The sequence below is a fragment of the Salmo trutta genome, chromosome 14, assembly GCF_901001165.1.
Source record: "Salmo trutta chromosome 14, fSalTru1.1, whole genome shotgun sequence".
NCBI lineage: Eukaryota > Metazoa > Chordata > Actinopteri > Salmoniformes > Salmonidae > Salmo > Salmo trutta.
Genome location: NC_042970.1, coordinates 65,850,106 through 65,874,302, shown reverse-complemented (window position 1 = coordinate 65,874,302; position 24,197 = coordinate 65,850,106). Strand labels below are relative to the sequence as shown.

Sequence of the window (24,197 nt, the reverse complement as noted above, 5' to 3'; positions counted from 1 at the left end):
TACACACAAAGGGGATAAAGAAAACCACTTCCATGCCATCTTAAACTCTCTTTCACAAACACACACACATACACCTCCAGCTAATGACAAAGCATTGTTGAAATAACAAAGCTTGGGCAACCTCATGTCCCTTTCCTGCACATGGCCGTGGTTAGCTTGGCCAGTGTGTGTGTTGTGTGAGAAGACGAGTCCATTAGGCACCAGCATCCCGCTTTTCCTCACTCTGCATCTGCCCTTTACTCAATCACTCTCTCTCTCTCTATTCAATTCAATTCAAGGGGCTTTATTGGCATGGGAAACATTTGTTTACATTGCCAAAGCAAGTGAAATAGATAATAAACAAAAGTGAAATAAACTCACTCTATCTCTCTCTCTCTCTCTGTCTTTCTCTCTCTCCAACTAGCTGTGCGGGGCAGCTATAAAAGGCAAATTGACAGTGCCGTCCACGCAGTAGCCCTGCCCCCACAGGTCTTAAAAAAGCCTCCCCTTTCCAACAGAGGGAACTTTGAACTATACCGCTAGCTGTGAGTGTTTCAATTGTGGGTGTGTGTTTGTAAATTAGAGAATGTAAATTAGTAGGCCGCCTACGTGTGTGTTAGTGTCTGTGTATTTTGTGTACATATGTGTATATGTATGTGTACAGGCTCTTTCTCATTCACAACTATTTGTTTCCAAAGCTTACAGAGGGCTGGGACGACGCCAATTCTCTTTTATGTTCCTCTGCTTGTGTTTTACCATGGTAACCCAGCATGTATTGTAATGCCTTTGTGTGCTTTCCTTCCCTCTTTTTTTCATTCTTCAGACTGGTGGCATGCTGCCATAGGCTGGGCCATGGGCCATGGGCCAAACCTCACTAGGCAGTGTAGTACCACTCAGGTGGGTGGTACATGTTGTTAGCGATGAGATTCCTTCCTTCCTCTCTTAAAAATGAGCAGAAAACGACAGGGTATGCAACAAATGTCTCAGCATTCTGCAAGATATCAACGTCTAGTCACGCACAGTGAATGTAAGTATTTTTCACTTTGGACTACATCAGTAGTCCTCTTTACTAATGTACTGGGCCTCATTTAAATTCAGTACAAATCCCCACATGAACCATTACTGCTTTTTGGTAATACCTTTTGTAATTTCTATCCAAGTCTCTTGGTATAGGGGCCATTAAGTAATGAATAACAAACTATTACAATATTGGAACGCGTACTGTAAATAGTACAATAAAACCTTTCTTCAACTATTTGCTTTTGGCATGTCAAATATCTTGTTCAAGACATAACTTGAATAAGTGAAGAAGCCTGTACTGTCACAGTAGTAGAGAAATCCACAGGTGTCATCAGTGGAGGTGTTTATTGGTCTCCCATCTCTCATGAAAAAATAAGGCCAACTGTAGTGTGTGTGTGTGTGTGTGTGTGTGTGTGTGTGTGTGTGTGTGTGTGTGTGTGTGTGTGTGTGTGTGTGTGTGTGTGTGTGTGTGTGTGTGTGATCTGTATGTGTGTGAGAGACAGGGATACAGCATTAGGTGCTGCCTGGGTCAGTTGGTGGATAGTTAGCAATGAGGCCGGGAAAGGGGGTGAGTCAGTAATGTGCGTTCTGCTTCAGCCCTCACAGCAAATTTCCAGATATGATTGTGATTCTGTTAGTCAGTGTCATACAATACACGCACACACCTGATTGCTTGTCCCAAGCTGCAGTAAAGCACTTTTTGCTGCTCTGTATTAGTCCGAAATGTCCAATGCCACAGCTCTAATGAGCACATATTCACACACACAGTATAGGCTATAGAAAGCGATGATCCTGTTATAACCAAAAGGCTTCCTGTGGTAGACAGAACAAAAGGCTGTTTGAACCGGTAGACAACAACACTTCACATGAATACATCAATATCCATTACCCAAACAAAAGTTTCTTCTGACAGCATTACCATGCTTGGTCATGGTCTATTCATACAATCAGTGGATAAACTTACTGGCAAATGATTAAATAATTGGTTGGCAGTGGTACATGCACAAAAACACTTTAAATGGAAAGAGGAAGCAGTAGCAGTCTTTGGCCACAAGGTGGATTACTTGTATGTTATATGGAGCCCGTCGTTGAACATCTATTGTAATATCCTGTTTTGATCAATCGTAATCATTCATATCATAATGATAAATCCATGCATACCTGTATAGCGCATATTCACCACTTCAACAGTTTCATTTCACCTCCATTCTTAAAATGTCTTCAGTCTAGTCTTCCTATACCATTACAAAGTATTTCCATCACTTCGTTTTGGCAAAAATTAGTCCCTGTTCCTTTAAGACGGTCTCCAAAGTTTAGCGTATGACGTCAACCTTGGCATATCCATACCGCGAGCCGATCCAGTGGCGGAGAAGGGAATCTGAACGGCGGGAGAGACAGGTGAATTTAAACTGGACGTGAGCGCTTCAGTGTTAGGAGGAAGATACATAAGTTACAGGTAGGACATTTTAAAAAGAGATGATAAAAACTGCTGTTTTCTTCCTTGAATTAAACATATTTTTAATAGGAATGGGAAATGGGAATAGGAAGATAAGCCTACTGTATAAAAAACGGAATTGTTCATTAAAATAGGTGCATTTAGCTATAATTCTAAAAGTCTTATGATAATGGGAGTTTTATATTATTTTAGGCATCAACTATTAGCTTTAATGTATCCTCAAAAATAGATGTAGGTGTGCTGTAAGAAATAGGGCTTAACTTGGTCAAATATATTAACTACTTCAATGGCAAAGTGTCTTTTCTGTTGAAAATAAAATAGTATTCTGGAGAATAGTATGGCTACATTGCCGTAGAAGTCGGACGTCTCTTTCACAGTTTTCTATTTGCATCAATTTGGCAGGAAATGCATGTTCAGTGTGCTGATATTTTTTCTTCTTCATTTGAATGAACTGCTAGGGTTGAGCAATGGACCATTCACGAGCAATTTACCACACTTCTTTTTGTAGTTTTCACGGTTATTTTCAGATTTTGTTTTGAATTTATATACATATTGCATTGAGTATGCCCTACTTAATGGCTTCTTGCATGAAACGTCACTAATTCTATGGGAATATGCCAAATTAAATGAATATTATTTTGCATACAATAACTGATTTAGAATTTTCTGAGGTAAATGTTCACTTCTGCAGTAATGGGTTGATTGACACACTGCCTCTTTTGTGTTTTATTTCCACAGAGAATCATTGAAGATGAACACAGAGGAAAAACAAGAGCTCAAGTCATCACAATATGAAACGATGGGTAAGACAGCTTTTTTCAACATAGTAGTGAAAGTTCTAAGACTTCTATTCCATACCGTAGGCTAATATTGTTGCAAAACCGATGTTGTGCGCAGTGCAATGGTCATAAGTTGACTTTCAAAAACAATGGTGGCCCAAATAACGTATACGGTTTGAGATGTGTGTTAGGCTCCGTATTAAAGACTAAGATGGTGATGGTCTCTTCACAGACGTTAGCAGCGCTGTGACAGATGAGAGGTCACAGACAGAGGAGGCGGAGGGAGAAGAGGCAGGGGAGAGGCAGGGAGAGGAAGAGGAGGCCCCAGAGAAGACCTCAGAGAGTGGAATGGAGTGCTCAGAACCCACAGGAAACAAGGGAATGACAGGTACGAAACACATGTTGATGAGAACATTGTCCCAAAACCATGCTGTATTGACTAATTTACCCACTTGCGTTCAATACTCAACCGACCTATGGGATGATATGCAACAAGCCATTGGGCTTAACAGAGGCTGTGAACAAAGGGGGTCAGACGCCCAAGACCACCAAAGTGTTAACCAGTCATTGACTCCATTTTACAAGTTACGGGAGTTGCTGGTAACACTTTATTATAAGGGTCTCTAATAAACAATTTATAAGGCATTTATTAATCATTACTTCCACATTTATAAACCATTTATTAATCATTGGTAATCATAAATATACATACGTTTTTTTGCAGTCCCTAATCTAAAGTGAGCGCAATTTATACTCTATGTCTACTTTATAAATGTTTTGAGTGACCAGTGTAATATCTCACAAAAAGACGGGCATGCAATTGGTGGACACTCCTGCAGTACCTGGTAAAATAATAGGTACACAACACAGGATGTTTAAGGAAATATATATACATGTGTGAATAACTAACTTACTAACATTTACAGATGTGGGAGCAATGATAAATAAAATGGTGAGTAAACTGTCTTTAAATGCCTTATAAATGGTTTATTATGGACTCTTAAATAAAGTGTTACCGATTTGGTGTAAGAGTCTACTGGAGCTACTACTGGAGGCCTTGCTCTTCCTTATTTTAGTATTTTGCCACAGCTACACGGTCCGGGTGTAACCATGTAGCTCTGAATTTCTACTGAAGCGTGCCCCGAGGTTCACTGCTCTCAGGTCCTGGACTCTATATGGGGCCTCTCTCTTTGCAAAGTTTCCATCGCACCTCTGAGCGCTTTGCATGACAACGTAGCACGGTTTTTCAGCACATCAGCCACCGCTGAGACCACAGTGTGGTTTCTGGATGGAATATAACTTGAGTCTCGACAGGGGTTGGTTGACTCTCAGCAGGGGCAGGCATTGCAGGCCAGAGCCCAGGACTTGAGGTGTACACAGTTGCAGTTGTTGGATATATAGACTGTAGGACTTGGGGGATAGCCTATACTCTGCAGGGCTTGAGATTTACTTATATGGTATGAGGTGCACACTTGCAGGATTTGGGGTACACACGTGCAGGGTTTGGGTCTTAAACTTGCAATGCTTGGGGTGTAGGCCTACTCTTGCTGGGCTTATTGGTGTGGGGCTGGGAGATAATTTCACTATATTCTTCTCATTTTTGATGGTTTGGCAGCATTTGACAGTATTTTATGTTTCTGAATAATACAAGTTCCAAATATATTTCAGGAGTAGTGCATGACCCTAGAATAACAACAAATTCTGATCGCTTTTATTCGCGATCAAACTAGGACAAAACTGACAGTGAAGTAGTCCAATGTGATGAACTTTTAAGTTATTTAGCACTGTATAAAAATATCTTTAAATATGGTTTTGTAAAAATCCAATTGTCTATTCACAATATATCAGCCAGCCCTATATTGGTGTACATTTGCTGGGTTTGAGTTATGCACTTTTAGGACTTGGGGTGCACACTTACGTGGTTTGGGGTATACACTTCTAACTTGAAAGGCAATGCTACACTTTTGGGGAGGGCTATGCTCTCAATCTATATGTTCAGAAGAAGATGAAGCATGGTTGTTGTTTTCTTTTCTTCAACGTTGACTGAGAGGTTTCTCTATGCTCCTTTGTCCTGCCCTGGTTCTGGTTTCTGAGCATTGAAAGGAAATGCCTTGCTGTTATCTCAGAAAACATCTCCTAAATCTTTCTCTGACACTCTGCCTTGTCCTAAATTAGCCTAACCACACTAGGAGATGTGCTAGTGTTAATATATTAAAATATTCTACAAATGTAGAAGTGGAGATGTGCCATTTATGACAAAGCCTTGTATAAGTTTCTGTCTGATGATTGGCCCCGTGGAGCTCTGCTAACCAAGCTAGCACATTTGGTGCCTTGGAAGTTGTGGGAATGTACAGTTCCAGTAAAAAGTTTGGACACACCTACTCATTCAAGGGTTATTCTTAATTTGTACTATTTTCTACATTGTAGAATATTAGTGAAGACATCAAAACTATGAACTAACACATATGGAATCATGTAGTAGCCAAAAAAGTTGTAAACAAATTCTTCAAAGTAGCCACCCTTTGCCTTGATGACAGCATTGCACACTCTGGCATTCTCTCAACCAGCTTCATGAGGTAGTCACCTGGAATGAATTTCAATTAACAGGTGTGCCTTGTTCAAAGTTAATTTGTGGAATTTCTTTCCTTCTTTATGTGTTTGAGCAAATCAGTTGTGTTTTGACAAGGTATGGGTGGTAAAGACCAAGTCCATATAATGGCAAGAACAGCTCAAATAAGCAAACAGTCCATCATTACTTTAAGGCATGAAGGTCAGTCAATGCGGAACATTTCACAAACGTTGAAAGTTTCTTCAAGTGCAGTCACAAAAACCATCAAGTGCTATGATGAAACTGGCTCTCATGAGGACAGCCACAGGAAAGGAAGACCCAGAGTTACCTCTGCTGCAGAGGATACGTTCATTAGAGTTAACAGCAGCCAAAACAATGTTTCAAGTAACAGACACATCTCAACATCAACTGTTCAGAGGAGACTACTAAAGAACACCAATAACAAGAAGAGACTTGCTTGTTCCAAGAAACACGATCAATAGACATTAGACCGGAAATCTGTCCTTTGGTCTGATGAGTCCAAATTTGAGATTTTTGGTTCCAACCGCAGTGTCTTTGTGAGACGCGGAGTAGGTGAACGGATGATGTGTGATTCCCACCGTGAAGCATGGAGGAGGTGGTGTGATGGTGACACTGTCGGTGATTTATTTATAATTCAAGGCACACTTAACCAGCATTGCTACCACAGGATTCTGCAGTGATACACAATCCCCTCTTGTTTGCGCTTAGTGGGACTATCATTTGTTTTTCAACAGGACAATGACCCAAAACACACCTACAGGCTGTGTAAGGGCTATTTGACCAAGAAGGAGAATGATGGAGTACTGCATCAGATAACCTGGCCTCCACAATCACCCGGCCTCAACCCAATTGAGATGGTTTGGGATGAGTTGGACCGCAGAGTGAAGGAAAAGCAGCCAACAAGTGCTCAGTATATGTGGGAACTCCTTCAAGACTGTTTTTATAAGCATTCCAGGTGAAGCTGGTTGAGAGAATGCCAAGAGTGTGCAAGTTGTCATGGCTAATTTGAAGAATATAAAATATATTTTCATTTGTTTAATACTTTTTTTGGTTACTACATGATTCCATATGTGTTATTTCATAGTTTTGATGTCTTCACTATTATTCTGCAATGTAGAAAATAGTAAAAAATTAAGAAAAATCCTTGAATGAGTAGGTGTGTCCAAACTTGACTGTTAATGTATATTTTTGGTTTCACATTGGTTGTGGGAACGAAGCCATATGTTTCCTGACCGGTAAAACTGAAAGCTTTTTAAACGTTATGAGAATGTTTTATTTTTAAGTTGCAGGGAGGTTATGAGAATGTTTTACTCTGGTTTCTTGAAAGTTTTCCTGGGTGGTGTTATTAAAGCTCTGAGAATGGAAATTATAGGTTATTTGTATGTGTTTTAATAACTTCCTTAAACATTTCACAAAATGTTTCATTTAACACTGCTAGCTTATTGTGGGTTAACTTCTTTGAATCCAAGCACAGATAGGACACATGAAAATCCATTTCCTTAAGCAATAATTATGCAAACACGTTTATTTTTTATTGTGACACACCATCAGTGAGATTTGAACCTGTAATACTACTGGTTTCTATCCATGGAATTAGTCCACTGCACCACCAGGATGGAGCTAGCATGTCATGCAAGCACTCATTAAGATCAGGTGTGACCAATTAGTGGGCCCGGCCAACACACCTGAACACCATTAACAAGATAGAGGATAGAGAGATCTTTGTTGATGCTGAGGACGGAATGTAAATATAAATCTCTGAACGTTACGAAAGTGTTCATATGTTTTTTTATGGAAAGTTTTCTTCACGTTCTGAAAACAGAATGTATGTTTTTAAATAACCTTCTTAGAACGTTCTCTGAACGTTACAACATTTTGGTTCTCGGGAACAATTTGAGAACATGTTTTTAAATAGAACCATGAGGAAACCTGTTGGAAACGTAACTGCTGAAGTACTGAAATTCTCACAGAAGAACATTGTTTCTTAATGTTATTGGAACAATTTGAGAACATTACTTTAACCCTCCTGTTGTGTTCATTTCATGTTAATTAATTCTGTGTTCCCGGTCCAAAATGACCACCCCATTATAGCTGATTATAAATTCATAATAATACATATATTATCACCTAATGTTGTGTTAGATCTTTTTATCAACTTAAGTTATTGTGAACATTATAAGTTTTGAACTTCTATTTGCTATTTATGGCCTGTAGGCCTCTTTGACCTGAGCTCATACAACTCGTTTTTTAGTAAAAAAAAGCAGAATGTATGGATTATTTTGACTATAGCAAATACTCAGATGAAACATATTGTGCTATTTATCACAGACTACTTTGTGTCAAAGTTTAACAAGGACATTTGTTTTGAAACCATTTCACATTTTTAAATAGTGACAGGATTTTATGTCATCAACCCGGGGTATGGCGTATCTCGTTGGCCCTGGGGTCATCCTGATATCACTTTCAGCCGACAGCCGACCTCTCCTCTCAGGTGGGGATGAAGACCAGGACAAATTCCAATTCTTTGACTGGAATGTAACAACAATCTCAGCAGGGCCCTCTTCCTCATCACTGGTTGTCTCTTGGTCTGGATCATATTCAGTGGTGTCTTCAACTTTTGACACTTCCTCCTCTAATGCATCTTCACTGTCAGTTTCCTGGCCTCTCCTCACCAGTGTCATGATCAAAGATATGATCAAGAGCCTCACATACAGTATATCGTTTGGTCATTGTGCTGCCACAGAATGAATTGTGAGCAAGGCCTCAAAAAAGCTTTATATACCAGAGTTGCGAGAAAGGTTCTATATATTATTGAAACAATGTTGCGATTGTTTGTGAGAATGCCAACAGGTGTGGTTCCTATGGGGGAAATATTCTATTGGGGAAAGGTTCCCATGGGGGTTGCCATGGAAGCCAAGAAGGGGAGTGAGGCGTGTGTGTGTGTGCTCAAACACAAATGCATGTGGGGGTCTGGGAGAGGAAGTGTGTCCATCTGATCAATGGGCATGTGCCTGAACTCAATTTTATACACTAATTGTAGTCTCACCCATTCATTTCTAATGACCGGTCATTTTTGACCGGGAACACAACAGGTGTACAAAAGTTAAATAAAACAGCCAAAATGTTATTAAAAAATCTTTTGTGTTCAGATGCCCTGTGTGGACAAAGTCATGGAACCTTATGACAATCAGATTAAATTAACAAAATTTTTCAGAGAGAAAACTTGTAAATCGGTCCAATTCGACCGGAACACAGCAGGAGGGTTAAATGGAACCATGTAGGAAACGTTATATTGAAGTAATGACATTCCCGAAGAAGAAAGTTGTTTCTTAACATTCTCTCACCAATTTGAGAACATTCCCAATGACAAACCATTTGGAGAAGGTTCCTAGAACATTACTAAGATTAAAATAAAATGTAACCATGTTTGAACTTTTAGGAAACATTCTGTTAAGGAAATGAAACACCAATAATTGTATACTTTTTTGTTGTTGTCAAGTTCCTTAAATGTGCTGAGAATGTTCCAAAGCCAAGCAACTATCCTGCACCATTCCCATAAAGTTGTGGGAAGGTTGTGTGTAAAATAACCATAGGACAGACCACGCTCTCACCAAGCTCTATGAAACACCTGGTTCTCAGAATGCTGTGTGTTAGCTGGGAAGCTTTTTTATGTCCATATTTGCAGAAAACTGCATGTAGAATCATTAGATAGGTTTTACAACATAGACCGGCATTTTTCTCTTCGCACACTGGCAGTGGACAAAATAATAACTTTTGGGGTTTAAAGTGGCAATCAGCAGTAGAAACGATAACAAAGCCACCTCCCCACCCCTGGTTCTGTTAAAAGCAGAGGGATGGGGCTGGAGAAATGTAATCACTCTCAAATTCATAGGCAGAGCTATGAATGCAAGAATTGACCATCCGTGATATCAAAATGATAGTTTTAACCATGTTTTGAGGCTATACAGTGTTTGTTTACATGTTCTTTGTTTACAAACATTGGCGTAAAACAAGCTTATATTTTGGGTTCTGATAGGCTACGACAGTTGAACTAAGCTCATGAGGCATTTGCAAGTTATATTCTTCAAGAATCAATGTGCACATATAATTAATTTATAAGTCCAAAAATGAATGTAGCAACTGCTGATTGCCCCTTTAAAGTCAGTCAGTCTGTTTATGAAACTGGTCAGCTGAAAAATCCCCAAAATATATTTTTTTATGTTGTTTTACCACCATAGACCAGTCATAACTAGTTTCATGCAATTAGCTCCAGGTGGTCATGAAGTCAAATAACCAAGGAGGGAAATATATTTAACCCTCTCTTTCTCTCCCCTCCTTCCTAGATGGGGTTCCCGTGAAAACTGAGAGGGAAGAGTATGACGACAATGACGATCAGTACCCCAAGAGTGAAGAAGAAGTTGAACGAGACAATTACCTTTATGAAGAAGAGGAAGAAGAGGAGAAGGAAAGGGATGAGGAAGACGAAGGAGAAGAAGAGGGGGAAGGGGAGGAAGAGGGAGAAACCCTTAACGAACCACAGGACCTGTCTCTTGCAGATTATGTAAAGTATGAGAGCACAGGCCCGCAGGATGCCCACACCAACTCCTCGTTGTATGCAGCAGTACCCCGCAGCCAGGCAGCAGGCAAGCTCAACTGTGACATCTGTGGCCTGTCCTGCGTCAGCATCAATGTGCTGCTCGTGCACAAGCGAAGTCACACCGGTGAGCAGAGTAACACAGCCAAACCAACCCTGATCTTAAATAATGGTGTTTTTAGTTTTATAACACTGTGGCATTGTGACTTTGATAAACTTAGCAGATCAAGGTGTTTGATTAAAATATTTGTTTCAATATCTACAGTGACTTATGCGTTACACTTTGAATGGACACATTTGACTTTACATGTACTCTACATTTCTTGCCCTAGTACTGATAAAATGCAATTTCAACATCTGCTGTAACACAGTAATTACACTTCACTCAATGGTCTGCTTTATTAGACGTGTGGAACAAACCAAGTGTTACTCCTATTCAGTCACAGTATTACTGAGTAATACATACCAGTAAACGTACCACAGTAGCTCAACTATATGCTACATAACTACTGTACCAGTAAGTCTTGGCAGTGTTGACAGAGTTTTTCCATGACATAGGATCCCTCTGTTTTGACCTACACCCAGGTGAACGTCCATTCCACTGCAGCCAGTGTGGTGCCTCCTTCACCCAGAAGGGAAACCTGCTTCGCCACATCAAACTGCACTCTGGGGAGAAGCCCTTCAAGTGCCCTATGTGCAGCTACGCCTGCCGCAGACGAGACGCCCTCAGCGGACACCTGCGCACTCACTCAAGTACCTATCCACCATCTGTGTGCCACCTGCGTTTACACATGTATGACCACACATGCATATTATAATAACACAAACTCAGGTATTTTCCACCTGTTCGCACTTACTCACACACGTACACAAAATATATGTGTACACATGCAAACACACACACATAGGTACCTATAACCTGTCTGCACACAGTTATTTAGATATACCACTTCACGTGGTATATCTTCAGGTGTCATTTAAAGGAGGTTCTTGAGGCCTCCCGAGTGGCGCAGACCCAGGTTCATTTCTCGGGCTGTGCCACAACCGGCCGTAGCCGGGAGTCCCATAGGATGGAGCACAATTGGCCCAGCGTCGTCCAGGTTAGGGGAGGGTTTGGCCGGTGGGGCTTTACTTGGCTGATCGCGCTCTAGCGACTTCTTGTGGCAGGCCGGGTGCCTGCGGGCTGACCCCGGTTGCCAGTTGAACGGTGTTTCCTCTGACACATCGGTGCGGCTGACTTCCGGGTTAAGCTGGCGGGTGTTAAGGAGCGTGTTTTGGCGGGTCATGTTTCGGAGGACGCATGACTCCACTTTTGCCTCCCGAGCCCGTTGGGGAGTTGCAGCGATGAGACAAGATAAAAAGATTGGGGAGAAAAAGGGGGTAAAATACAACAACAAAAAATAAAGGAGGTTCTTGCAGAGATCGTAGTTGCCCTATTATTTAAGAACAGCCTCAGTAAGCAAAGTGTATGATGGTTTGAAGTGGGAGTTTGTAGTTTTAACTGAAACTCTTTTCTCACAGTAGAGAAGCCCTACAAGTGCAACCACTGCGGTCGCAGTTACAAGCAGCGCAGCTCCCTTGAAGAGCACCGAGAGAGGTGCCATGTGTACATCCAGAACAAAGGCAACGCTGAGAGAGGTGAGAGGCCCTGGGACACTCCTACATACCCTCTGTTACACACACACACACTGCAGACACCACACACATACACACTTACACAAATGCACTTTAGACATACACACATACACACTTTACTCATGCAATCACACACACACACACACACACACACACACACACACACACACACACACACACACACACACACACACACACACACACACACACAACATTCACAGGCACTCACACTCAGATGTGTGCACATTCTGTTATCCACTCACACATTTGTGTACACACGCATACACACATACACATTAGCTGGCTGCAGAGTTGTGTAGCTTCATTCCATTGAGTTCATGGTCGTAAGTTAGCCCACCATTAGAGCAAAAATAGGTTGTGGCTGTTGCTGTGGGAGACGTTGTGATGTAAGGACACCAGAGGGGAAGTCAGTCAGAAGAGATGTAGGACAAATGTCTCAGTGTCGTGATCTGACTGCACACCCCCCAGAAGTCTGTTTGCCTGCCATGGTGGACAGCCAAGACGGTTGCGACACAAACAATACTCTGTTGTTTTGTGGTCGGTTGAATGTCGTAAGTACGGCAGATAGCGTGTGGTGAGGAAGCACATCCTCGACCTGCGGTCTTCCTCCTACAGGCCTCACTAGTCGATGAGGCAAAACACCAGGAAGTGAGGTCACAGGCTTTGTTATCTTGGCTGCGATCAATTTGTCATTGGTTTCTCTGAGGGTGAGTTTCATTTTAAAGTCATTTTGTTTGTTAGTCCTGTAAAAGAAAAAGATAATTTCACAACCTCAAATGCTCGAAGGCAGTGGACAGTTGCAGTACAGTGGACAGAAAGCACACACTCTGTCCTTACTGTACCTCTGTACTGCTAAGAGACCTCTCTCTCTCTCTCTGTCTCTCAGCCGGTGAGGATACCCACGTGTCCAGGACTACTCACATGGGTACGGAGCGCGCTCTGCTACTGGACAGGTTGGCGAGCAATGTAGCCAAACGCAAGAGCTCTATGCCACAGAAGTTCACTGGTAAGACCAGTCTGACTCATTCCTCACTTACAGTTCAACTGTCTCGCAAGTTGTCACCTTGGTAGGGTTAACTAGGCATGGGCGAGTGTGTGGGCGGTAAAAACCGTGGATATATATATATAAAATCATTCCACCAAAATTAGCAATTGCAATTTTGATTTGATTATTACTTTGTGACTAGACGGGTGGTTGCTTACTCTTTTGAGAAATTGCTCATTTGGTAATTCAATAGCAGTTTGATTAATTGTATGTCTGTGTGTAATGGGTCTCTGATCACTGGCTTCATTGCTGCACCTGTCAGGTTTTTACAATAATTTGACGCCTTGCTACTTGCTGCTACTGCTATTATTTTAATAGTGTATACTGTCAGTTGCATTTAATTAAAACAAATGTAAGTTTTAAGTGTATCATATCTTTGTCTGTCTAAGCTACATGTCTGTCTCTTTCGCTGTCTCTCTATCTGTCTATCTGTCTCTCTATCAATGCAGTTCTCCTGTCCCCCCTTGCTTTGCTTGCCAAGCAGGAATTTTGGGCAGAACGGCAGCCTCATCTGCTGCACCGCGCCATAGGGTGGTAGACCACTGCCCTAATTTCCCTGCCTGATGTATATTTTAGGTGGGTATGGTTAACCACGCATAGGAATAGAATGCCAATAACATGAAGCAATCGTGGGAGATGTGCCTTTTTTACACTGGAACTGTCTCACACAAACTGACAAATATAAACATCCAAGTTGTAGTGCTTCATTGAAACTTCTACACTACTACTACTGCTGAGTGTTTGAAAACCGTCAGTTTCAGTAAATTAGTGATTTGTCATCACGTTGACTTCCCAAACCCTAAGGCGTTGTATCCATTTCCTATACCCAGGTCACACTTTCTTGTCAAGCATCTCCGCTTATCATAAAGTGTTTAGTTTCAGAATTCGAGTCGCTGCAAAGAAACAGCAAGTGTCTGGCCTAAAGAGATCCTCCTTTCACCCATCACCCTGACAAATGAACTGAAATCTTGCAATATAACGACCACAGGAGGAAAAGAGAGGTGGTGTGTTCGACCACAGGGTTGAAAACAGGCGAGAGCGCGAAACGTGAGCAGATGCCTCCGTCTCCTCTTGTGGTGGAACAGCAGCTGCAGCAGTGGAGACTGAGAGGCCTCTTCGTCTCCTCCTCGTCTCTGTTGCTGAGTTCTAAATGTCACCCTATTCCCTATAGTTCACCAAATGGCACCCTATTCCATAATGCACTATATAGAGAACAGGGTGACGTTTGGGACACAGATTCTCTGTCCTGTCACGCCCTCTTAGTGTTCGTTCTGTGGTAAGAAGCTCGTTTATCTACAGGGTCAGCGTCTGCCTGCTAGTTCTCTATTGTACGAGCTATCAAGATTTCAATTGTACAGAATGTGCTTTTTTTCTTCAAGTGTGACTGAGCTTGCTCTTTTGCTGCTGAAGCTCCTTATAGCTAGTAGAGGTGGCTATCTTGTGGCTCCCTCTCCACTGCACGTCTCTGGCTCTTTTCTGTCAGCGAAATGGTTACTGCAGAACCATTTATATAGAGATACAGTGGGGGAAAAAAATATTTGATCCCCTGCTGATTTTGTACGTTTTCCCACTGATAAAGAAAGGATCAGTCTATAATTTTAATGGTAGGTTTATTTCAACAGTGAGAGACAGAATAACAACAAAAATATCCAGAAAAACGCATGTCAAAAATGTTATAAATTGATTTGCATTTTAATGAGGGAAATAAGTATTTGACCCCCTCTCAATCAGAAAGATTTCTGACTCCCAGGTGTCTTTTATACAGTTAACGAGCTGAGATTAGGAGCACACTCTTAAAGGGAGTGCTCCTAACCGCAGCTTGTTACCTGTAAAAAAAGACACCTGTCCACAGAAGCAATCAATCAATTAGATTCCAAACTCTCCACCATGGCCAAGACCAAAAAGCTCTCCAAGGATGTCAGGGACAAGATTGTAGACCTACACAAGGCTGGAATGGGCTACAAGACCATCGCCAAGCAGCTTGTGAGAAGGTGACAACATTTGGTGTGATTATTCGCAAATGGAAGAAACACAAAAGAACTGTCAATATCCCTCGGCCTGGGGCTCCATGCAAGATCTCACCTCGTGGGGTTGCAATGATCATGAGAATGGTGAGGAATCAGCCCAGAACTACACGGGAGGATCTTGTCAATGATCTCAAGGCAGCTGGGACCATAGTCACCAAGAAAACAATTGGTAACACACTACGCCGTGAAGGACTGAAATCCTGCAGCGCCCGCAAGGTCCCCCTGCTCAAGAATACATATACATGCCCATCTGAAGTTTGCCAATGAACATCTGAATGATTCAGAGGACAACTGGTTTAAGTGTTGTGGTCATATGAGACCAAAATGGAGCTCTTTGGCATCAACTCAACTCGCCGTGTTTGGAGGAGGAGGAATGCTGCCTATGACCCCAAGAACACAATCTCCACCGTCAAACATGGAGGTGGAAACATTATGCTTTGGGGGTGTTTTTCTGCTAAGGGGACAGGACAACTTCACGGCATCAAAGGGACGATGGACGGGTCATGTACCGTCAAATCTTGGGTGAGAACAGCCTTCCCTCAGCCAGGGCATTGAAAATGGGTCGTGGATGGGTATTCCAGCATGACAATGACCCAAAACACACGGCCAAGGCAACAAAGGAGTGGCTCAAGAAGAAGCACATTAAGGTCCTGGAGTGGCCTAGCCAGTCTCCAGACCTTAATCCCATAGAAGATCTGTGGAGGGAGCTGAAGGTTCGAGTTGCCAAACGTCAGCCTCGAAACCTTAATGACTTGGAGAAGATCTGCAAAGAGGAGTGGGACAAAATCCATCCTGAGATGTGTGCAAACCTGGTGGCCAACTACAAGAAACATCTGACCTCTGTGATTGTCAACAAGGGTTTTGCCACCAAGTACTAAGTCATGTTTTGCAGAGGGGTCAAATACTTATTTCCCTCATTAAAATACAAATCCTTTTATAACATTTTAGACATGCGTTTTTCTGGATTTTTTTGTTGTTATTCTGTCTCTCACTGTTAAAATAAACCTACCATTAAAATTATAGACTGATCATTTCTTTGTAAGTGGGCAAACGTACAAAATCAGCAGGGGATCAAATACTTTTTTCCCCCACTGTATATGTATATATATGGCCGTATGTATATATATAGAGAGATATACAGTTGATGTATTTTTGGCTCTGAGTTAGTTGCCCCACCTGCACAGTGCTGAGTGAGTGCTGAGGTGTCTCTCTCTGTGTGGGTGATCCAGGGGACAACGGCGTGTGTCTGGACCTGAGCTTCAACAGGGAGCTGATCCACCGCTCTGACGTCATGGACCCTCCCCTCACCTCCCCAGGATCCGAGAACCACCACATCCACCAGCCCCTCTACACAGGCCAGGACCCTGACTCTGCCTCCCCCCACAGGGCCTACCCCATCCCCCTGAGCCGTGCTGACATGAGCCCCCTGGCCCTCACCAATGGTCACAAGCTGGAGCAGCAGCAGAGCACCGGTGTCGCCTACCTGCCCCGGCCCAGCCAGGGCCACCCTAGTATGGACTCACTCCACGCCGATCGGGCTCAGCTCTCCCAGCCTCTCATCTACAACCTGGGGCACCTGCTGGGGCCCAGTCCCCACAATAGCCTCTCACACCCCCATACCCAAGCCCACGCGCTCCCCATGCCCCCCCTAGAGGCTCTGAGGGTGGTAAGGAGCGAGGGGGAGGTTGGGGTAGGTACAGGAGCGGGGGCGGTGTACCCCTGCGGTCACTGCAGGGTGTGGTTTCTGGACTACGTCATGTTCACCATCCACATGGGCTGCCATGGCTTCCGTGACCCACTGGAGTGCAATGTATGTGGCCACCGCAGCCGGGACCGCTACGAGTTCTCCTCACACATTGCGCGCGGCGAGCACCGCCTGGAGTTGAAGTAGTGTAGACACACGTGCACGTGAACACACACACACATACACCCATTCATGTAGTCAGCCTCCTAAATGGAATAATGCATACACATTTATACCCTTACACACATGAATTGTCTATATACATTACATACACACAAAAAGTATCTCAGGGACTTTCCTTTTTGTTTTTAATTAGCACCAGTATTACCACACACACACACACACACACACACACACACACACACACACACACACACACACACACACAAAGAAATGTAGCATTTCAGTAAAGTAGCATTTAAAATGTTTTATAGAGTTTATTTTTCCATCTAAAATGATGAAAATGTATGTTTTATGTGGGACTACATTTTATTCTGCTTCACTAAGCCACGGAATAACTTAAAAATATATATTGTTTATTTTATTTTTGATGACTATTCAACAAAAGTGTCAAAAGTGTCAATCGAAGTGGTAATAGGCAGTCAATATTTGGCATTACCTTTGCCATGCCTGCTGCTTTTAGGATGTAATAAACTACAGTATGTCCAAATGTCCTCTGTATGTACAGCAGTAGTAGTAGGACACAATACTGAGTACATTTGACGTTCACTGTAAGCTGACTGACAGACTCTGCTGTACATTTGTTTTCCTGTTAACTGTGCTGAGGTTCGAAAATAAAACAAGACAATTAAAGCTAATGTGTGGACTTGTACCTTGTGAAAGAAGTAGCAAGCGCCACTACCGAAAAATACATCTTCATAATAGTCTATGTGCAACAAAAAATAAATAACTATCCTTATGATCTCAAAGGTCATGTGTTTCGTTTTAGGCTGTGGTTTGAGAAGTTCACAGCTTCAAAGAAAGACATCACTTCACAATACACTCCCCTCTTCACAACTCCTCAAAGTCAAACTGTTTCTCTGTCCTGGATTTCAACTTACAGTATTTATCTAGCGCTCCAAGAAGTTAAGGAGATGTGCTATGAACACGTGCTGTGAGAGACTGCTCTGTAGACATGTTCTGTGGCTCTGCTTATTGCACAAGTAGACAGTCATTAATAAAGAGCATGTAGGATTGATAGTAGGAATTATAATTTATTGCGGCTTGATTCTTTTTCATTAATACCAATGTTTCGGCTGTATTTTATGTACATACAGTGTGACTTTAATGGGGAACTGTGCTTGCATGTAAAAGTTGGCTAAAGATATGGCAGGTGGGAGCAACATGTAAAAACACGCTTGATTTGATTTGGGGGAATGTTCCAATCACCTTATGGGATTTTGAGATCCATTGTCCAACCCGGAGGCTGGTGCGATTCACTGATAGATTTCATTCTGCTTTTGTGGCTAAAACAGGTCACTACTGTGGTTCGTCACCCAGTCAATAGTCTTGCTCTCCTGCTACGCTATACGTCTACAGTTCAACTCAATATGAAACTAGAAGTCTGGCACACAGTAAGCAATTCCCAAAGGGCAGAAGGTCCCTTAGGAAAGAACTTGCCTACCCCAATCCAGATAAGAAATACTCAAACCAATCGAAACTGCTTATGTCCACCTTCACCTTAGTATCAATCAGTCACACCAGTAACCTCAGGGCCAACTCACATACCTCATAACAACAGGTGTAGACTAACAGTGAAATGCTTACTAACAGGCTTTCCCAACAACACAGAAAGAAAAAATTTGAAATTATAAAAAAATAAAAAAATAATAACACAAGGAATAAATACACAATGAGTAATGATAACTTGGCTATTTACACGGGTTACCAGTACCGAGTCACTGTGCAGAGGTAAGAACGAGGTCATTGAGGTAGATATGTGTATATATAGCTAGACTAATCAGACTCCCTAGTCGTATCGGTAACAGTAAACAGGCAATAAGTTGACGAGCCAGCCACATGTCAGACAGACCAGGGACACAGTCAGTCACGACTCACTGCTCGGGCTGGCTTCAGACCACCAGAACAGGTGTGATTCTCATCTCATCCAGCTGCTGACATCTCTTTATCTGTCCTTTCCATCAGCACTCATTTCCCCTTTCTCTCTCTCTCTCTCTCTCTCTCTCTCTCTCCCTCTCTCTCTCTTTCTCTCTCTCTCTCTCTCTCTCTCTCTCAATGCAGAGTTGAGTGAAGAGACTTGATACTTATAAAGCAGGCTGAGCGCTCAATGAATATGCCCAGATATGCTTATCAGGATGTTCATTGTAAAGATGACAGGTTTGTATGTCTCTACATTAAAAACAATGATGCTAAATATATATTTTTCAATGTTGAGAGTAAACTGTAATAGAAACAACAGAACTGACTCCTAGGTTGAAAGGAGAGTATAGAAGGGTAGAGAGGTGGGGTGGGTGTCAATGGTAGAAAAGCATACATCCAGTCATTGTTACTTCCCTTGTTTGATGACCCAGTCCTTTGTCTAACTTTCTCTATCTTCCCAAGTGTCCCTGTAAAGTTCCCTGTCTCCCTCTCTTCTACAAGTTTAAAACAAGTTACCCAGCAGCATTTTACTTACACAGACAGCAGTGGAGGCTGCTGAGAGGAGAACTGCTCATAATTTTGTCTGGAACAAAGCAAATGGGATGGCATCAAACACCTGGAAACCATGTGTTTGATGTATTTGATACCATTCCACTGATTCTGCTCCAGCCATTACCACAAGCCAGTTCTCCCCAATTAAGGTGCCAACAGCCTTCTGTGAGATACAGAAGTAATACATTGACCATGGAGAACATACGATGCACAATGGAATAGTCACAGTGACATCTACTGACTGAATCAAGGTCTAACTTATTTGCGTCCAAGAAATTGCTTTGATTGATAATTACACAAATAAAGAGTTTGAGAAGAATATTGATAGTTCACAAAAGTAATTATTTCCATAAATAGTTCTCAAGGTAAGGAAATGATATAGAATTTTGTTATCAATGTTAAACTCCAATTAATCTACTCAGTCTGCAACCCAGAATTTGTAAGGTTCTGGTTAAAATAAAACAGACAGAATTCCCAGCTTACAATAGTCAAAATGTTTATTCATGAGGACACTCTGCAGTTCATATACAAAGACCTCTATTTTATACCAGGCACATACACACAAACTTTTAGGAGAGTGATCTCCTTCTCCAGAGTTCTCAACACTATCTCACTACCTCTCATATCATAAACTCTCAGAGTTCTAGCTAGGTCAAGGTCAAACATAGTTTAATGGTTCTTGGTGTTTTCTTAAACACACACACATTCCTCTCTTATCCTAGTCTAACCTCGTTAGACTTTATGTTTAACAATTTAATTACTCATTATACATGCTACTTAAACTATATCACTGATAGTTAGGTTTCAGGGTAGAATTATTTAATCATTTATCTTTAAACATAATTATTTGATCAGGAAACAAATGTGTAATTTTGTAATTTAGGTGAACTATCCCTTTAATATCCCTGTGGTCCATTTTATTGGCTGGGGGTTATTTAAAATTAGGCACCTTGCTCAATTTAGATTTCAAGCATGCATTTCCTACTATGTCCACTCAAATCATTGTTTTCAGTTTGTGTAACGGCTGTCGGGAGAGAGAGTAGACCAACGCGCAGCGGAGTTAGTGTTCATCATGATTTTAATGAACATAAGAACACTATACAAAACTGAACAAAACCACGACAGCAACACAGTCCTGTTAGGAAATAATCTAACAGAAACAATTACCCACTAAAACCCCAACGGAAAAACAGGCACTTATATGTGACTCCCAATCAGCAACAACCAACAACAGCTGTGCCTGATTGGAAGCCACACGGCCAAAATCAATGAAACAGACAACATAGAAAATGAACATAGAACGCCCACCCAATGTAACACCCTGGCCTAACCAAAATAAAGAACAAAAACCCCTCTCTATGGCCAGGGCGTTACAGTTTGACCTAGTAGGGAGGATTGGGATGTTTCTGGACTCAGACATGATTTCTATGAAGTCAGATGGTTCATCAAGACCTGCCTATATAAAGGGACTGTGTCCACGCAGATGTACAAATGGAACTTTCTCAACAAGGTCAGTTATCAGTGAAACAGCCACGCTTGTATCATTTTGAGGATCTTCCAGTTTCAAGAATTTTACGAGAAAACATCAACATGGGTGAGCTTTATTCAGATCTAGCATGAATTCTGCATAATATTGTAATTGTAATTTACTAAAACCAGTTAAAAGATCCTGTCATATCTTTCTGTATTTGTAGGATGTGAATTGCCTGTGTGTGTAGCAGAACTCTCTAAACATTGTGTTTGGAATATAAGCCCACAGCAGGGCTTATTGAAAAAGAACCATCAATGATTATGTTGTGATATGAGTTAGTATGCACTCAAATAATAAATAATTGTCTTTATTTTAGCAAATCGTTACGGCGACATTATGGGAGTTGACACTACCGGTGCCTCATGGGCAACAGCAAATGCTGACGGGAAAAGTTCCAGTGGTATGTGGTTTCTGACAACCGTTTTATTTATTTATTTATATATATATATATTTATATACAAACAATACCAGTCAAACGTTTGGTCACACCTTCTCATTCAAGAGTTTTTCTTTATTTTTACTATTTTCTACATTGTAGAATAATAGCGAAGACATCAAAACTATGAAATAACACAAAAAGTGTTCAACAAATCAAAATGTATTTTATATTTGATGTTCTCCAAAGTAGCCACCCTTTTCCTTGATGACAGCTTTGCACACTTTTGGCATTCTCTCAACCAGCTTCATGAGGAATGCTTTTCCAACAGTCTGGAAGGAGTTCCCACAAATGCTGAGCACTTGTTGGCTGCTTTTCCTTCACTCTGCTGTCCAGCTCATCCCAAACCATTTCAATTGGATTGAGGTTGGGTGATTGTGGAGGCCAGGTAATCTCCCGAGTGGCGCAGCGGTCTAAGGCACTGCATCTCAGTGCTAGAGGCGTCAGTACAGACACCCTGGTTCAAATCCAGGCTGTATCATAACTGGCTGTGATTGGGAGTCCCATAGGGCGGCGCACAATTGTCCCAGTGTCGTCCGGGTTTGGCCGGTGTAGGCCGTCATTGTAAATAAGAATTTGTTCTTAACTGACTTGCCTAGTTAAATAAAGATTGAATTTAAAAAATATATATAATAATCTGAGGCATCACTCTCCTTGGTCAAATAGCCCTTACACAGCCTGGAGGTGTGTTTTGGGTTATTGTCCTGTTGAAAAACAAATGATAGTCCCACTAAGAGCAAACCAGATGGGATGGCGTATCACTGCAGAATTGTGTGGTAGCCATGCTGGTTAAGTCTGCCTTGAATTCTAAATAAATCACAGACAGTGTCACCAGCAAAGCACCATCACACCTCCTCCTCCATGCTTCACGGTTAATTGAAATGCATTACAGGTGACTAACTCATGAAGCCAAGAGTGTGCAAAGCTGTCATCAAGGCAAAGGGTGGCTACTTTGAAGAATCTGAAATATAAAATCACTTTATTTGTTTTAACACTTTTTTTGGTTACTACATGATTCCATGTGTTATTTCATAGTTTTGATGTCTTCACTATTATTCTACAATAAAGAAAAAGATCCTGGAATGAGTAGGTGTGTCCAAACTTTTGACTGGTACTGTATGTATAAATTCAGTACACATAAATAATCAATATTGCTAGTCTATATGTGACATGGTTATGTCTTCATTAATGCCCAGGTCTATCTGTATGTCTCAAGGTGCAGCTTGTTGCAGTTATGGGTGGGGCTTGGCTGTTGATTAGCATGTTTTTAGCTTATTCCTGGGCAAGACCTAAACCATGTCACACATACATTCATCTAATAATTCGATGTCATAGAAAAGCAAACACAGAATGGTAATGTTCTTATTCTTCTTTGTAATCAATCAAGGCGTGTCAGCATCTCATGATGGCAAAGCGTGATCGCCCCTACGTGGACAAGTACAAGGGCCGCATCACCAGTGCAGGGCAAAAGTATGGAGTGGACCCAGCTGTCCTCGGTGGTATCATCTCTAGAGAGTCCAGGGGTGGGACAGGACTGGTCAATGGCTCAGGGGACAATGGAAATGCCCATGGGCTAATGCAGGTAATATAAACATTTGTGTGAGAATGAATGTGAGACTCTGGATCAGGGGTTGGAATAACATAATTACAATCATGATTGTATGCAGGTTGTAGAGACGTCATTTGTACACCCATTATTGTAATCTGGTTGTTTAATTTCAAATGATTTGTTTTTTTACCCGCTGTGCAACTGCTTCCCAGGAGGTCATGTCTAATGTGGAATGACTTGTTTGATGAGAATTGTACAATACTATATGAGTCTACAGAATCTATATCTACAATTCTATTGGAGATCTCTATTAATTTTCTAGGTTGACAAGCGCTACCACAGTCCAAAGGGGGCATGGGACAGTCAGGCGCATATCGACCAAGGCGCACAGATTTTGGCTGGCTCCTATTCAGATGTTGAGAGAAAATATCCTCATTGGACCAAGGAGAAGAAGCTGAAAGGTATTTACTGACTCACGTCTAGATTGACCTGATGAATCATACATGTTGTAGTACTGTATGCAACTACTAACCTATTGTGTTTATGTTTTTCAGGGGCGTTGGCAGCCTACAATATGGGGGCTGGCAGCATCTCCTCATATGAGCAGGTGGACGCTAAAACCACTGGAGAGGACTATTCCAATGACGTTGTAGCCAGAGCTCAATATTTCAAAAAGCATGGCTATTAAAGTCTCACTGGCAGTCTGTCATTCCAAGGAAAGAGAATTACATCTTCTGTTTTTGACTTCTGCTATAAAATCCTATTAAAACATTGGATTACAATGTAATTTTATGTTCATAAACAATAGTTATAATCTGTAGGATATTACAGACATTATTACATTGTTTTTTTTTTGCACATGTTTATGCATTAATCTCTAACATTATAGTTCACTTACATAAGTAATGTAAGGCTTTGCAGTCTAAGGGTTTACAACAATGCTTTACATTACACGTCACACAAGTGCCTAATAAAACGCTTTATAAACCTACAATTGTATTTCATTGACCTCTAATTAAGCAACCATCATTATGAGACTTTATAATGCCTCTAGTAGAACATACGTTATCTGATTCTGTTTTATGGACTTATTATGATAATACTTTTTAATATGCCTACATATTGGACATAGTTGTTAT

At 41.5% G+C, this 24,197-nt stretch overlaps 2 protein-coding genes across 5 annotated transcripts; both read left to right on the top strand.

Moving 5' to 3' along the window:
- The first annotated feature begins 808 nt into the window (after nucleotides 1-808).
- On the top strand, nucleotides 809-17,705 carry LOC115208675 (zinc finger protein Aiolos). Of its 4 annotated transcripts, none has more exons than XM_029776921.1 (8): nucleotides 809-1,006; nucleotides 3,194-3,258; nucleotides 3,467-3,622; nucleotides 10,168-10,545; nucleotides 11,004-11,171; nucleotides 11,940-12,056; nucleotides 12,961-13,080; nucleotides 16,376-17,705. In XM_029776921.1, the coding sequence occupies exons 2-8, from the start codon at nucleotides 3,207-3,209 to the stop codon at nucleotides 17,035-17,037; spliced, it is 1,653 nt and encodes a 550-aa protein (XP_029632781.1). In that variant the 5' UTR covers nucleotides 809-1,006; nucleotides 3,194-3,206; the 3' UTR covers nucleotides 17,038-17,705. The 4 variants fall into 4 exon arrangements, with proteins under 4 accessions (XP_029632781.1, XP_029632783.1, XP_029632780.1 ...); XM_029776923.1 differs by lacking the exon at nucleotides 809-1,006 and adding an exon at nucleotides 2,165-2,397; XM_029776920.1 differs by lacking the exon at nucleotides 809-1,006 and adding an exon at nucleotides 2,165-2,455.
- A 3,225-nt stretch (nucleotides 17,706-20,930) lies between these two features.
- LOC115207131 (lysozyme G-like) lies at nucleotides 20,931-24,052 on the top strand. Its single transcript, XM_029774117.1, has 5 exons — nucleotides 20,931-21,136; nucleotides 21,390-21,473; nucleotides 22,897-23,091; nucleotides 23,381-23,519; nucleotides 23,613-24,052. Exons 2-5 carry the CDS (start codon nucleotides 21,450-21,452, stop codon nucleotides 23,744-23,746), a joined length of 492 nt encoding a protein of 163 aa, XP_029629977.1. The 5' UTR covers nucleotides 20,931-21,136; nucleotides 21,390-21,449; the 3' UTR covers nucleotides 23,747-24,052.
- The last annotated feature ends 145 nt before the right edge of the window (nucleotides 24,053-24,197 follow it).